Source organism: Trichomycterus rosablanca, chromosome 6 (genome assembly GCF_030014385.1).
Source record: "Trichomycterus rosablanca isolate fTriRos1 chromosome 6, fTriRos1.hap1, whole genome shotgun sequence".
In the NCBI taxonomy this organism is placed as follows: domain Eukaryota; kingdom Metazoa; phylum Chordata; class Actinopteri; order Siluriformes; family Trichomycteridae; genus Trichomycterus; species Trichomycterus rosablanca.
Window position 1 is genome coordinate 44,205,147 of NC_085993.1, and position 13,186 is coordinate 44,218,332.

At 42.5% G+C, this 13,186-nt stretch overlaps 1 protein-coding gene across 1 annotated transcript; it reads left to right on the forward strand.

Moving 5' to 3' along the window:
- The first annotated feature begins 4,380 nt into the window (after nucleotides 1-4,380).
- Nucleotides 4,381-12,276, forward strand: LOC134317203 (glycoprotein-N-acetylgalactosamine 3-beta-galactosyltransferase 1-B-like). The gene is made up of 3 exons (XM_062997957.1): nucleotides 4,381-4,622; nucleotides 8,081-8,739; nucleotides 10,497-12,276. Exons 1-3 carry the CDS (start codon nucleotides 4,391-4,393, stop codon nucleotides 10,743-10,745), a joined length of 1,140 nt encoding a protein of 379 aa, XP_062854027.1. The 5' UTR covers nucleotides 4,381-4,390; the 3' UTR covers nucleotides 10,746-12,276.
- The last annotated feature ends 910 nt before the right edge of the window (nucleotides 12,277-13,186 follow it).

Genomic DNA, 13,186 nt, shown 5'->3' on the forward strand with positions numbered 1-13,186 from the left:
TGGAAGAGGATTCCAATAGCAACCTGTGCAGCTCTGGTGAACTCCATGCCCAGGAGGGTTAAGGCAGTGCTGGATAATAATGGTGGTCACACAAAATATTGACACTTTGGGCACAATTTGGACATGTTTACTGTGGGGTGTACTCACTTATGTTGCCAGCTATTTAGACATTAATGGCTGTGTGTTGAGTTATTTTCAGAAGACAGTAAATCTACACTGCTATACAAGTTGTACACTGACTACTCTAAGTTATATCCAAGTTTTATTTCTATAGTGTTCTCCCATGAAAAGATATAATAAAATATTTGCAGAAATGTGAGGGGTGTACTCACTTTTGTGATACACTGTATATTATACAGTGTATCACAAAAGTGAGTACACCCCTCACATTTCTGCAAATATTTTATTATATCTTTTCATGGGAGAACACTATAGACATGAAAACTTGGATATAACTTAGAGTAGTCAGTGTACAACTTGTATAGCAGTGTAGATTTACTGTCTTCTGAAAATAACTCAACACACAGCCATTAATGTCTAAATAGGCTGGCAACATAAGTGAGTACACCCCACAGTGAACATGTCCAAATTGTGCCCAAAGTGTCAATATTTTGTGTGACCACCATTATTATCCAGCACTGCCTTAACCCTCCTGGGCATGGAGTTCACCAGAGCTGCACAGGTTGCTACTGGAATCCTCTTCCACTCCTCCATGATGACATCACGGAGCTGGTGGATGTTAGACACCTTGAACTCCTCCACCTTCCACTTGAGGATGCGCCACAGGTGCTCAATTGGGTTTAGTCCATCACCTTTACCTTCAGCTTCCTCAGCAAGGCAGTTGTCATCTTGGAGGTTGTGTTTGGGGTCGTTATCCTGTTGGAAAACTGCCATGAGGCCCAGTTTTCGAAGGGAAGGGATCATGCTCTGTTTCAGAATGTCACAGTACATGTTGGAATTCATATTTCCCTCAATGAACCGCAGCTCCCCAGTGCCAGCAACACTCATGCAGCCCAAGACCATGATGCTACCACCACCATGCTTGACTGTAGGCAAGATACAGTTGTCTTGGTACTCTCACCAGGGCGCCGCCACACATGCTGGACACCATCTGAGCCAAACAAGTTTATCTTGGTCTCGTCAGACCACAGGGCATTCCAGTAATCCATGTTCTTGGACTGCTTGTCTTCAGCAAACTGTTTGCGGGCTTTCTTGTGCGTCAGCTTCCTTCTGGGATGACGACCATGCAGACCGAGTTGATGCAGTGTGCGGCGTATGGTCTGAGCACTGACAGGCTGACCTCCCACGTCTTCAACCTCTGCAGCAATGCTGGCAGCACTCATGTGTCTATTTTTTAAAGCCAACCTCTGGATATGACGCCGAACACGTGGACTCAACTTCTTTGGTCGACCCTGGCGAAGCCTGTTCCGAGTGGAACCTGTCCTGGAAAACCGCTGTATGACCTTGGCCACCATGCTGTAGCTCAGTTTTAGGGTGTTAGCAATCTTCTTATAGCCCAGGCCATCTTTGTGGAGAGCAACAATTCTATTTCTCACATCCTCAGAGAGTTCTTTGCCATGAGGTGCCATGTTGAATATCCAGTGGCCAGTATGAGAGAATTGTACCCAAAACACCAAATTTAACAGCCCTGCTCCCCATTTACACCTGGGACCTTGACACATGACACCAGGTAGGGACAACGACACATTTGGGCACAATTTGGACATGTTCACTGTGGGGTGTACTCACTTATGTTGCCAGCTATTTAGACATTAATGGCTGTGTGTTGAGTTATTTTCAGAAGACAGTAAATCTACACTGCTATACAAGCTGTACACTGACTACTCTAAGTTATATCCAAGTTTCATGTCTATAGTGTTGTCCCATGAAAAGATATAATGAAATATTTGCAGAAATGTGAGGGGTGTACCCACTTTTGTGATACACTGTATATACACTGATCAGCAATTACATTAAAACCACTTCCTTGTTTCTACACTCACTGTCAATTTTATCAGCTTCACTTACCATATAGAATCACTTTGAAGTTCTACAATTATTGACTGTAGTCCATCTGTTTCTCTACATACCTTTGGAGCCTGCTTTCATGCTGTTCTTCAATGGTCAGGACCCCCACAGGACCACCACAGAGCAGGTATTATTTGGGTGGTGGATCATTCTCAGCACTGCAGTGACACTGACATGGTGGTGGTGTGTTAGTGTGTGTTGTGCTGGTGTGGGTGGATCAAAGTTTTTAAATACCATGTCCACTCACTGTCCACTCTATTAGACACTCCTACCTGGTTGGTCCACCTTCTAGATGTAAAGTCAGAGACAATCGCTCACCTATTGCTGCTGTTTGAGTTAGTCATCTTCTAGACTTTCATCAGTGGTCACAGGATGCTGCCCACAGGGCGCTGTTGGCTGGATATTTTTGGTTGGTGGACTATTCTCAGTCCAGCAGGGACAGTGAGGTGTTTAAAAACTCCATCAGCATTGCTGTGTCTTATCCACTCATACCAGCACAACACACACTAACACACCACCACCATGTCAGTGTCACTGCAGTGCTGAGAATGATCCACCACCTAAATAATACCTGCTCTGTAGTGGTCCTGACCATTGAAGAACAGCATGAAAGTGGGCTAACAAAGCATGCAGAGAAACAGATGGACTACAGTCAGTAATTGTAGAACTACAAAGTGCTTCTATATGGTAACTGAAGCTGATAAAATGGACTGTGAGTGTAGAAATAAGGAGGTGGTAATTTTCAGACAGCATGAACATTAGCAGCAGCACTGCTCTGAGCATAAGTAAACTATTGAAGTCAAATCACAAAAAGACAAAATTGGAATTAGTTATACACTTTACTTCCATTTTATCTTCATGTTTTACCACTGCTTTATTCTGGTCAGGGCTGCAATAGGTCCAGTTGACAGGACACCAATCCATCACAGAGCCTTGGCCACCCACCCTCTGACATAATTAATCATGCCTGACCAGCTAAAAACCCTGCTGGGGATTTGAACCCTGGATCCCAGCAGCAGTGGGCTAGCATAATTTACTGCTGCTTCACCTGAGCACCTTGAGTTTTAAAAATAACTTTTATACTAAGTACTACATCAATTTGTGCCAAGTCCAAATGAGCTCCTGTTCACTTTAAATGCTAATTATACTGTATATGTTTAAATACTATCGCACTAGATGTGGGTGCTCGGGTAGCGCATAGATAAAGTATGCAAGCCCACTACTGCTGAGATCCGGGGTTCGAATCTCAGGGGTGTTATATACAGGACCAGCCTACAGAGCAAAGCACAAACCTGGCCAAGTAAATGACTTTTAAGGTTCAGTCAAAAATACTTGGATGCAGCTCTGCCTGCCGGCTTGGCTGAGCGGCCACATGAACAACGATTGGCCTGTTGTTTATATAGGGGTGGGATTAAAGCCGGATAAGGTCTCTCTCTCATGACTAATGCAATTCACGACCTCTGCTGGCTGATTGATGGCGCCTGTACAGAGATGAGGAAAAAAGTGCATTGATCAGGGTGTGTCTCTCCGTACACGGTGCTGATTTGCATGCGCACTCGTCAAAGTGCAGGTGAAAAAAATGCATACGGCTGCTACCCATGTGTCGGAGAGGCGTGGGTTAGCTTCGTTCTCCTCAATCAGAGCCGGGGTCCTCATTAGTAAAGAGGAAGCATGACGCAATCGGGCAATTGGACGCGCTAAATTGGAAAGATAAAGGGGAGAAAATGCATAAACAATAATAATAATAATAAAAAAAAATACCTGGATGAAATGTAACACTTTTTCACAGTCATTCTTAATGAATAATTGGGCCAGTGATAGCTCAGTGGTTAAGGTACTGGACTAGTAAACAGAAGGTTGCCGGTTCAAGCCCCGCCACCACCAAGTTGCCACTGTTGGGTCCCTGAGCAAGGCCCTTAACCCTCAATTGCTCATTGTGTTCCGCTTACTGTGTAAGTCGCTTTGGATAAAAGCGTCTGCTAAATGCTGAAAATGTAAATGTAATTATGCATACACAGTCGTATACAAATATTTGGACTTGCCATGGTCAAATACCATGTTTATTTGATTTTCTAAGTAGGCATTAGTTTCCTTCTCTGGAAACCAACGTTATAAATTTTACACCTTTCAATGCGTAATTATAGTTTATTCGCTAAGTGTAACATGAGGAAACATTTAGATGGAAGCATTTAGATGAGGAAGCATTTACATGCACTATAAACATGGCCAATGAGTCATATGACCAAGCCCTAACTGAACGAATCTTTAAAACTATGCAGTACTATGACTGTGAACTATGTTGTAACATAAGTAACCTTGTAATTATTTTATGTGCAGGTGCTGAGAGAAAGGGGTGGTGAAAATGATCCTCAAAAAAGCTCTCAATGTTAGGTCCTCTTTCATTGTGGGCTTTTTGGTGGGCACATTCACCTTGTACGTGATCCTTCAACAGACATGGTTCACACAGAGCCTTCACGACCATCAGCATGAGGGTCTGGGCCAAAGTGCTAAGGACGTCAATCTGCTTATAGAGGCAAAGAACTGGAGAAAAGAGAAGTTTGCTCTGTTTAACCTGAATCATCCACACCATATAGGTAATATATTACGGCTGTTTGGTAATAAACTGAGTAGCTTTGTGATAAGCGTATCCTGTTAGAGGTTGTTTGAGAAGCTGATCTGTGTACATTTTTTTATTCATACTTTTTATCTTTTATTGTTTAGCCAAAGAGAGTAAATGTGTTTAAGCTTTTAGTTCAACAGTTTACTCAGCTGCTATAATGCATTAATAGCCTGATTGTGTTCTTGGTGTTAGTTTTATTGCATTTATGCATACATGCATTTAAGAACTAGTCTAACTGAAAGTCCAGAGTCTGTAACATCTAACTTTGTGTTTAAGTGGTCTTGTTATTGTAAATATGAAATCCTGGACTTTGCCCAGATTTTTCCCTCAAATGACCTCACTTACACTGACCCTCCCAAAGTGTACACAGTAAGCTAAACACTTCTTTTGGTTTAAACCTGCTTTCAATCTTAATGCTACTGATACTAATATACTAAATCCAGGAATTAAAGCTCACATGCACGCTCAGTGTACTATTTGTCTTTCTCCACACACAGGACGATAAAACAGAGATACACAGAGTGTAAACCTTTTATTCAGAATCAAATGAATTTTATGTAAAAACAAGAAATAAATGATTAGAAATTCAATTTCAATGAATGCCAGTTGGTTCATACAGATACCCACCGTTCATAGAGCAGCCCATCAAAATTTTAAATGTAATAACTCTTCATGCTTTATTGACTAAAACAGCTCAACAGAACGTGGCAGTAGTTTAGAACGGTTAGATGAACAAACTCCGTAAGCAGAACCAGTTCAGCATTCTGAATGCAGGTTTTAAACAAAGCCGCTGGCGAACAGGTCATTAGAAGCGCTAAGTAAACAGGCTAATCAAAAAAATGAGATGTGCTCAGTATCTTTAAACTCTCCATGACAGCATTAGTGTAGTTATTCGATGATAAACAGAGTTCAGACTTTATAATAAAGCATGACGTCAAACAGAAAAAGTACAGCATATTACACAGATCCACATGTGCTGAGTCTTACAAATGTAAAGCAGCTTCACTTCAGCGTTTGGGATTTGAATGCATAATAGTTCGTTTAATCCCAGTTCATATCAGTTCAATAGTTCATGATTGAACTGATATAAACGCATTAAAAGGTTTTGTAAGAATCTACAAATGCGTGTGTAAACAGAACTGGTGCAGGTGGCACCCAGATGGCGCAGCTGGATATTCTGCTTGCACACTAGCAACGAGTTTCTGAACTCCTCAGTTCGAAACTCGGTGTTGCCTCTGGTTGGCTGGGCGCCATCTCGCGGGCATAATTGGCAGTGCCTGCAGCAGATACTAATTGGCCATCGTATCTGCAGGGTGGGGGCCGGACTGTGTGGTTGGGTGGTTCTTCATGCGCTGTGTAAGGACCCTTATTGGCGGAAGAGACGCCTGTGCAGGATGCAGGGGCGAGAAGAGGAGGGCTGTACACGTGTCGGAAGAGGCGTGTACAGCGACGTGCTCTCCTCGGATGCAATCTGGTATCTCTGGTAGCAGCAGAAGACACAATTAAGTGTGCTAAATCAGGAGGAAAATGGGGAGAAAATGGATTAAAAAAAAAAAATAACTGGTGCAGGTTGCTGGTACAAGCCCCACTACAGTCAGGTTGCAACTGTTGGGCCCTCAAGCAAGGCCCTCAACTTTCAGTTGCTTGGATTGTGTTAATTAACAATTCCAAGTCGCTTTAATTTAAAGTTTTTGCTCATTCTAAATGAATTAAATAATTGACCTATCTATGATTTCTTTGTTGGTTACCGGTTAATCATGAACATTTCTTATAGTTCATGTTTATTAAACTTGTCTGATTTAAATTTGGAGATTTGGCAACAGGATTCCAGTATTTCACTGAAATTAGAGAGATTTAAATGGTTAGTTTGAATCCTGACTTTGTCATGCAGCCACTGTTGGGCCATTGAGCAAAGCTCTTAACTCTCTGGCTCCAGGGGTACTATCTGATGCCTGACCCTGTGCTCGAACCCCAGCTTTTAAACAAGCTGACATATGTGGAAAAATAATTTTAATGTACTGTATGTTCATACATACTGTTTATTCCATCTGCCCTATATTATTATTTTATAATTAGGGTGAAGTCGTGTGAACAGGCCACCCAAGTCTACTGTTAGGGCTGATGCTGTTTTCTAGAATGCTGCTTTTTACCTGCTAGAATGGAGGAACCGATTACAATGGGGTATTTGCACAGAGGTTCCTGTGCCCACAATTAAAACAAAAATGTCCCTAGAAACAGCGGTAGCTGTCCTGAATGCAGATGTCTTGGGGTTTCAGAGTGATTCAGTTCAAATGAACTTTTTACACCATTCAAGGTTTCCTTTGTTTCAGTGTGTCGATTGTTTTCATATGATGCCCAGGTTCTTGTGCTGCTAATAAACGTGTACACACGGACTTCTGACCACACCCATGTAGCACAACTGACCCATGTGCTGGAGGAATACTTGATTTATATCCGTGTGACACATGCGGTTAATGACAACATGAGCTAAGACATCTAGACCTTACTGTAAATATGGTTTAGGCAACTATAATCTTGTGCTGAATACAGGCTTCAATGTGCATTTTCAGTCTTTTATTATATAAGCATCACCTCCTGGCTGGGTGTCTCAGGTTAAAATAGACATCACTCTTAGTCTGTAGCTAGGAAATTAAAGCAACTGGCCAAAAGAATCCAGTCACCCTATTTGTTGTAGAACATTTCAGATTGAGTTTTACAGATAATTTCTCTATTTTTATGTTTACCTGCCAATCTAGGCAGGTTCAATTCTGACTGTAACTTCCTGTGCAGACTGCAGACAGGTTCAATTCTAACTGTAACTTCCTCTGCAGACTGCAGACTATTATTTGCCGCCTTTGACAAGTGCAGTCGCTAGCTGCTTCTGCTAGACATGGGGTCTTACACCATCCCTTGAACAGGCACCTCGAACAGCCAGCAGTGGCCACAAATTAGGCCATTCAACAACTTCCTGCTTCAGGCACAGACAATTGTGCCTGCGTGGACGCCCGGCTATGTTCACAAAGCTTGAGATCTCAGCGATGGTGGGATATATACTAAGTAGTCCTAAAAACTGCTGAACACTGATTAATCAGTACTGTATGAGTATAAGAAAGGCTGTATTGGATATACTCATTCTGCAGCTTTCCAAAGCATAAAAGCTGTCTTAGCAATGTGGGGTTTGATTCACGCCCCGGTTCAATGCTGTTCTCTCTGTGATGCTTCATGTGATGGTATAGACATTACATTTACACTCGTGAAAGTAAGTTGGTTAAAGCAAATTTATAACGTGTTGATTTCCTGCTTCACAGCAGCTCAGCCACACTGTGTTTGACTGTGTCACAAGTCATGGCTAACTTTGAATGATGTGAAACATTTATACATTTATTTTACAAAAGAAAATATTGACGCCCATTTGTATCATTTCTTTTTTAGGAGAGGACAGCACTATTGCTGATGACCTTTACAAGCGTGTGCGCATTCTTTGTTGGGTAATGACTAGCCCTCAGAACCTGGAGACAAAAGCCCGACACGTGAAGGCCACGTGGAGCCGCCACTGTAACATCGTCATATTTATGAGCTCTGTTGACGACCCAGACTTCCCCACCGTGGGCCTCAACACCAAAGAGGGCCGAGACCAGCTATACTGGAAGACTATCAACGCTTTTCATTATGTGCTGGAGAAGCACGAAAACGATGCTGACTGGTTCTTCAAGGCTGACGATGACACATATGTGGTGGTAGACAACCTGCGCTGGATCCTGGCCAATCACACGCCGGACGAACCCATATACTTCGGGCGGCGCTTCAAGCCGTACACCAAGCAGGGCTACATGAGCGGTGGGGCCGGGTACGTCTTGAGCCGAGAGGCCCTGAAGAGGTTCGCGGAAGGCTTTCGCACCAAAGTGTGCACACATACGTCCTCGGTGGAGGACCTTGCTTTAGGCCAGTGCATGGAAAAGATGGGAGTAATAGCCGGGGATTCTCGAGACACGCTACACAGAGAGACCTTCCATCCATTCGTACCACAGCAACACCTCACTGCCAAATTCTCCAAGACTTTCTGGAACTACAACTACTACCCCACTGTAGAGGTAAGAACAGCCGAAGCTGAGAGGTAGTCAGTTCAGTTCAGTTACCTAGCAACCTGGATTTAGATTATTGCGGGGTATAGTAAAATGACACTGCTGTTATCTAATACAACAGGTGATTTGAACTACCTGTGAAAATGTAATTAATTGGTGCATCTATTAATTGACGTTCTATGTAATTTATAACATTTAGTTTTAAATGTGCTATGCTTTCACACATGCTCAGAAGTTGTTTGTTTATTGGGATTGTAATTTACATTTACATTTTCAGCATTTAGCAGACGCTTTTATCCAAAGCGACTTACACAATGAGCAGAACACGATGAGCAATTGAGGGTTAAGGGCCTTGCTCAGGGACCCAACAGTGGCAACTTGGTGGTGGCGGGGCTTGAACCGGCAACCTTCTGTTTACTAGTCCAGTACCTTAACCACTGAGCTATCACTGGCCCCCTTATGGTAATCTTATGTTTTACACTTTGGTTACATGACAGGAACGGTAGTTACTCATTACACAAGGTCCTTCAGTACACAAGGTTATATCAAACACATTCCTGGACAATTTTGTATCTACAATTCACCTCACATGCACGTCTTTGGACTGTGGGAGGAGGCCGGAGCTCCCGGAGGAAACCCACGCAGACACGGGGAGAACATGCAAACTCAGAAAGGACCTGGACCTCCCCACCTCGAACCCAGGACCTTCTTGCTGTGAGGCGACAGTGCTACCCTCCGAGCCACCGTGTCGCCCTGCCCAGTAGTAGAAAATCAGTTAATCAGAAAGTAACACAATAACTGGTCTGTAATCCAAGTGGCTTTTCTAGTTTCCAAACATCCAATACAGAGTGTGCAGTTTATGTAACTAATAATCAAAATCAAACATATGCTGAAATCATATAATGGTGAGATTCAGTGTGAATGTTACATGGCTAAATGGGTGCAACCCAGTAAAGTGTAAAGACTATGGGTCTGTCCGAAAACCTAGTGAGCTCTCTACATAGATAGCATTTTACGTCATCATACGCACGCCCCCTAGAAGAAGGTTGTCCGAATTCTTAGATACCTCAAAATGCTGCCTACTAAGGTGCCTTATTTCAAAACTATAAACTGACTGAATAACGAGGGAGCATCCGATGCTTCCTTAGCGGTGAAGCCAATCCCAGACGAATGCGGAGCAACGAACGGAGTTCTCATTGATTTTTAATTTGTATAAAGGCATACAATTGTAATTTATTTGCAAGTTCAGGCTTGTCAGTGACAGTTTAACCAATTTCAGGACACAGAGGGAGCACCCCTCCCCTTGGTGGAACAGCGCTGCTTCCGCCACGCCCCCCTCCCCTCCCTGGATGAGGCACGGCTCGAGCACAGATGCCAAGCACGGCGGCTTTTGCCGTGCCCCCCTTCCCCTCAGTGAACCACGGCTCAATCGCGGATGCCTGGCGCATCCTCCGTCAGTCTTGTGTGCCACCGGCTCATAATAATCATCTCGTAGATTATTATCTAACCCCCCCACCCCCAGTCAGCCGCTCGCGCCCCCCCAGACGAGTGCTCACGCCCCCTGGCCCCACAGGTTGAAAACCCCTGGTCTAAGTAGTGTGTCTGAATAACCTGCTTTACAAGTTCGATGTCTTATTACAATCTTTCTACTTAGTCAGCTGTCTAGGTAGGCAGTAGACAGTAAGGTAGCTCACTAGGTTTCTGAACAGACCCAACAAGTGTGAATAAACGATGATGACTTTTTGACATGTTTTCCCTCATTTTAGGGACCTCAGTGTTGCTCGGATTTGGTCGTGTCCTTCCATTATGTGAACCCTCAACTGATGTACCTGTTGGAGTACTACACTTACCACTTACGTGCCTTTGGCTACAGTTACCGCTACCAAGCCCCTGCACCAACCAAGCGTCCATCTCACCATGAAGAGGTGAAGCTTTTAAACGACAGTCACAAACAGGATGCAGACAAACATGAAGTGGAAAACAAAGCTCCGTCTCCTGAAGGGGAGAAGTTCTGAGCATTTTATAAATGCCCAAAATAACTGCTAATCTTGTGACTTTTTTATACAATGGGACTCGTTTTGAAATGGGTGAGCATGATGAATGTTGTGCTAACAGTCTGCTTATGAATCAGGTAGCAGAGGTGTGGGAGTGTGCGCATGTATAATATATGGCCAAAAGTGTGTGGATTTTGCTCGGGTTTGTTGGACATAGCAATTCAAAACCATAGGAATTAATAAAAATATGCTGTCACAATGTTGTAAGCATATAATAAAGCATATAATAATGTTATATAACCCCCCCCCCCCCCCCCCACCCTGATGGGTGTCCACAAACTTTTGGCCATAGAGTGTATAAGGAAATTTTGAGATTGTAAGAGGGTTGCATAAGAAGTGTTAAGCAATGAATGAAGATTTAATGATTTACAGTGCCTCTACTTACTGTATGTGTGGCTGCATCGGGGTTTCAGGTGGTTTTTACTATGTTGACTCATCTCTGATCTCATATGATTAATGTTCAGACCAGATGAACGGCCCCAACTGCAACTTATTTAGGTGATCTATAAAGTACTGGCTCTGGTGTCGCGTCATGCCCCCGCCTTCTAATTAGTATTAATGTACATTAAGACCATGACTGTTGCACAGAACTTATTTCTAGTGTTTAAATAGAGTGCAAAAAGAATTAATCTCAAAAATCTAAGTTGGTTTTACAGAATCCATCATGTCTAAGGTTTCACTAGTGATTTGCTAATAATTCCTGAAGGCTTTGTTATAATGCATAAAGGCCTGTCATAATTATTAAATAATCATCTAAATATCATTTTAAAGCTGGTCTAGTTTGTCATAGGAATTATTCAAAAATGACACATTAATTAAAATAAACTTAACAAAATGGCATTGTCATATTTCAATCATTCCCAGTCAAAGGCTTTGAGCTACACTGTGTGCGGATGTAATAAAGATGCAAAAAGTCAATTTAATTGCTTCAGTCAATAATTACTTGCATCTATGTGTATGACAATAGTCATCTAAAATTTCACAACCATGGCAGGCCTACACATAATTTAATAAAGATTATAAACAGTACAAATACTCGCCGATTCAGGTGGCGCAGTGGTAAAAACACACGCTGGAACCAGAGCTGGGATCTCGAATACGTCGTATCGAATCTCAGCTTTGCCTGCCGGCTAAGGCTGAGCAGCCAAATGAACAACGATTGGCCTGTTGTTCAGATATGGGCAGGACTAAGCCAGATGGGGTCTCTCTCCCAACCTCTGCTGGCTGATTGATGGTGCCTGCACAGAGATGAGAAAAGAGTGCTCTTGAAAAAGGGGAAAATATGCATAAAGAAAATATATATTAAAAAAATAGTACAAATACTCCATGTTGAACATATTCTCAGTTGCACTATTCCAATGTTTGAAGTTTTAGGACACGGTTGAGCTGTAAATGACTCCAGGGACTAACTGAAGCGCCGCTTTATTTAAATAAAGTGTTTGAGATAGGCTTTAGTTAATAGATCACTAAGACATGCAGAAGCTGAACCACTAAGTGTACATTCTTAAATTCTAATCTCATATGAACTAAGAACGACTGCAGGTTTTTATTCTAATTGGACTGGAACTTCACTTGACCAATATTTACTGATTGGAACAGTAGGAATCAGGTGTAGTTTGTTGTTTTAAAAACCTGCCAGTGTGGCTCACTGACCTTTTGTGACGAAGGCTAAACACTCAAGTTAAGGCTTTAAACGTCAGCAGGATTTTGTAGTCAATACAGAGCTTAACAGGCAGCCAATGTAATGTGATCTTTCACGCCGGGGTTTGCTGCACAGATGGGTCAGCCTTCTCCAGTGGCATCTGTCACAAGATCTGTATGATCTTTTGTTTTTCTTGTAGGAATGTTTGCTGATCATTCTCACGTAGCTAGAGCTTATTGGAGATAACAAAGTAGCCAGCCAGCAGCCTGTCTAATCTAAATTTTTCAAAGCATGTACCTATGTCTCCCATCTACCATATCGCCCAGTCTTAGGTTGTAACTCATATAAAAGTTTGCTCTTTCTAACGAATGTCCACAATGCCACTGGAATTTCTAACATGTAAATGAAACTGTGAATTTGGCACCCATGATCAACAGAAATGTTTTATGTTGCTTAATGAATGGTGGCAACAAGCCAATGTTATTACAACAGGTCAAGATTGTTAGGATCGTTCACATATAGTACACGTCCCCTAAAAGCAGCATGTTGACTCATGAAATTTGTTGTCATAGGACAGAACCTTAGAAAGTGTGCAGTGAAATTGTTTGGTGAAACTGGGCTAGGAACAGATCCTGTAAAACTAGCCCTTCCAGTTGGTTCCCGTGCATGATAAAAGCCTGGTGAACTAACTTGCTTTACAATAGGAACGACTTTCTTAACAGTATTTCCATACTGAGTTTGTGATTTCTAATATTATACA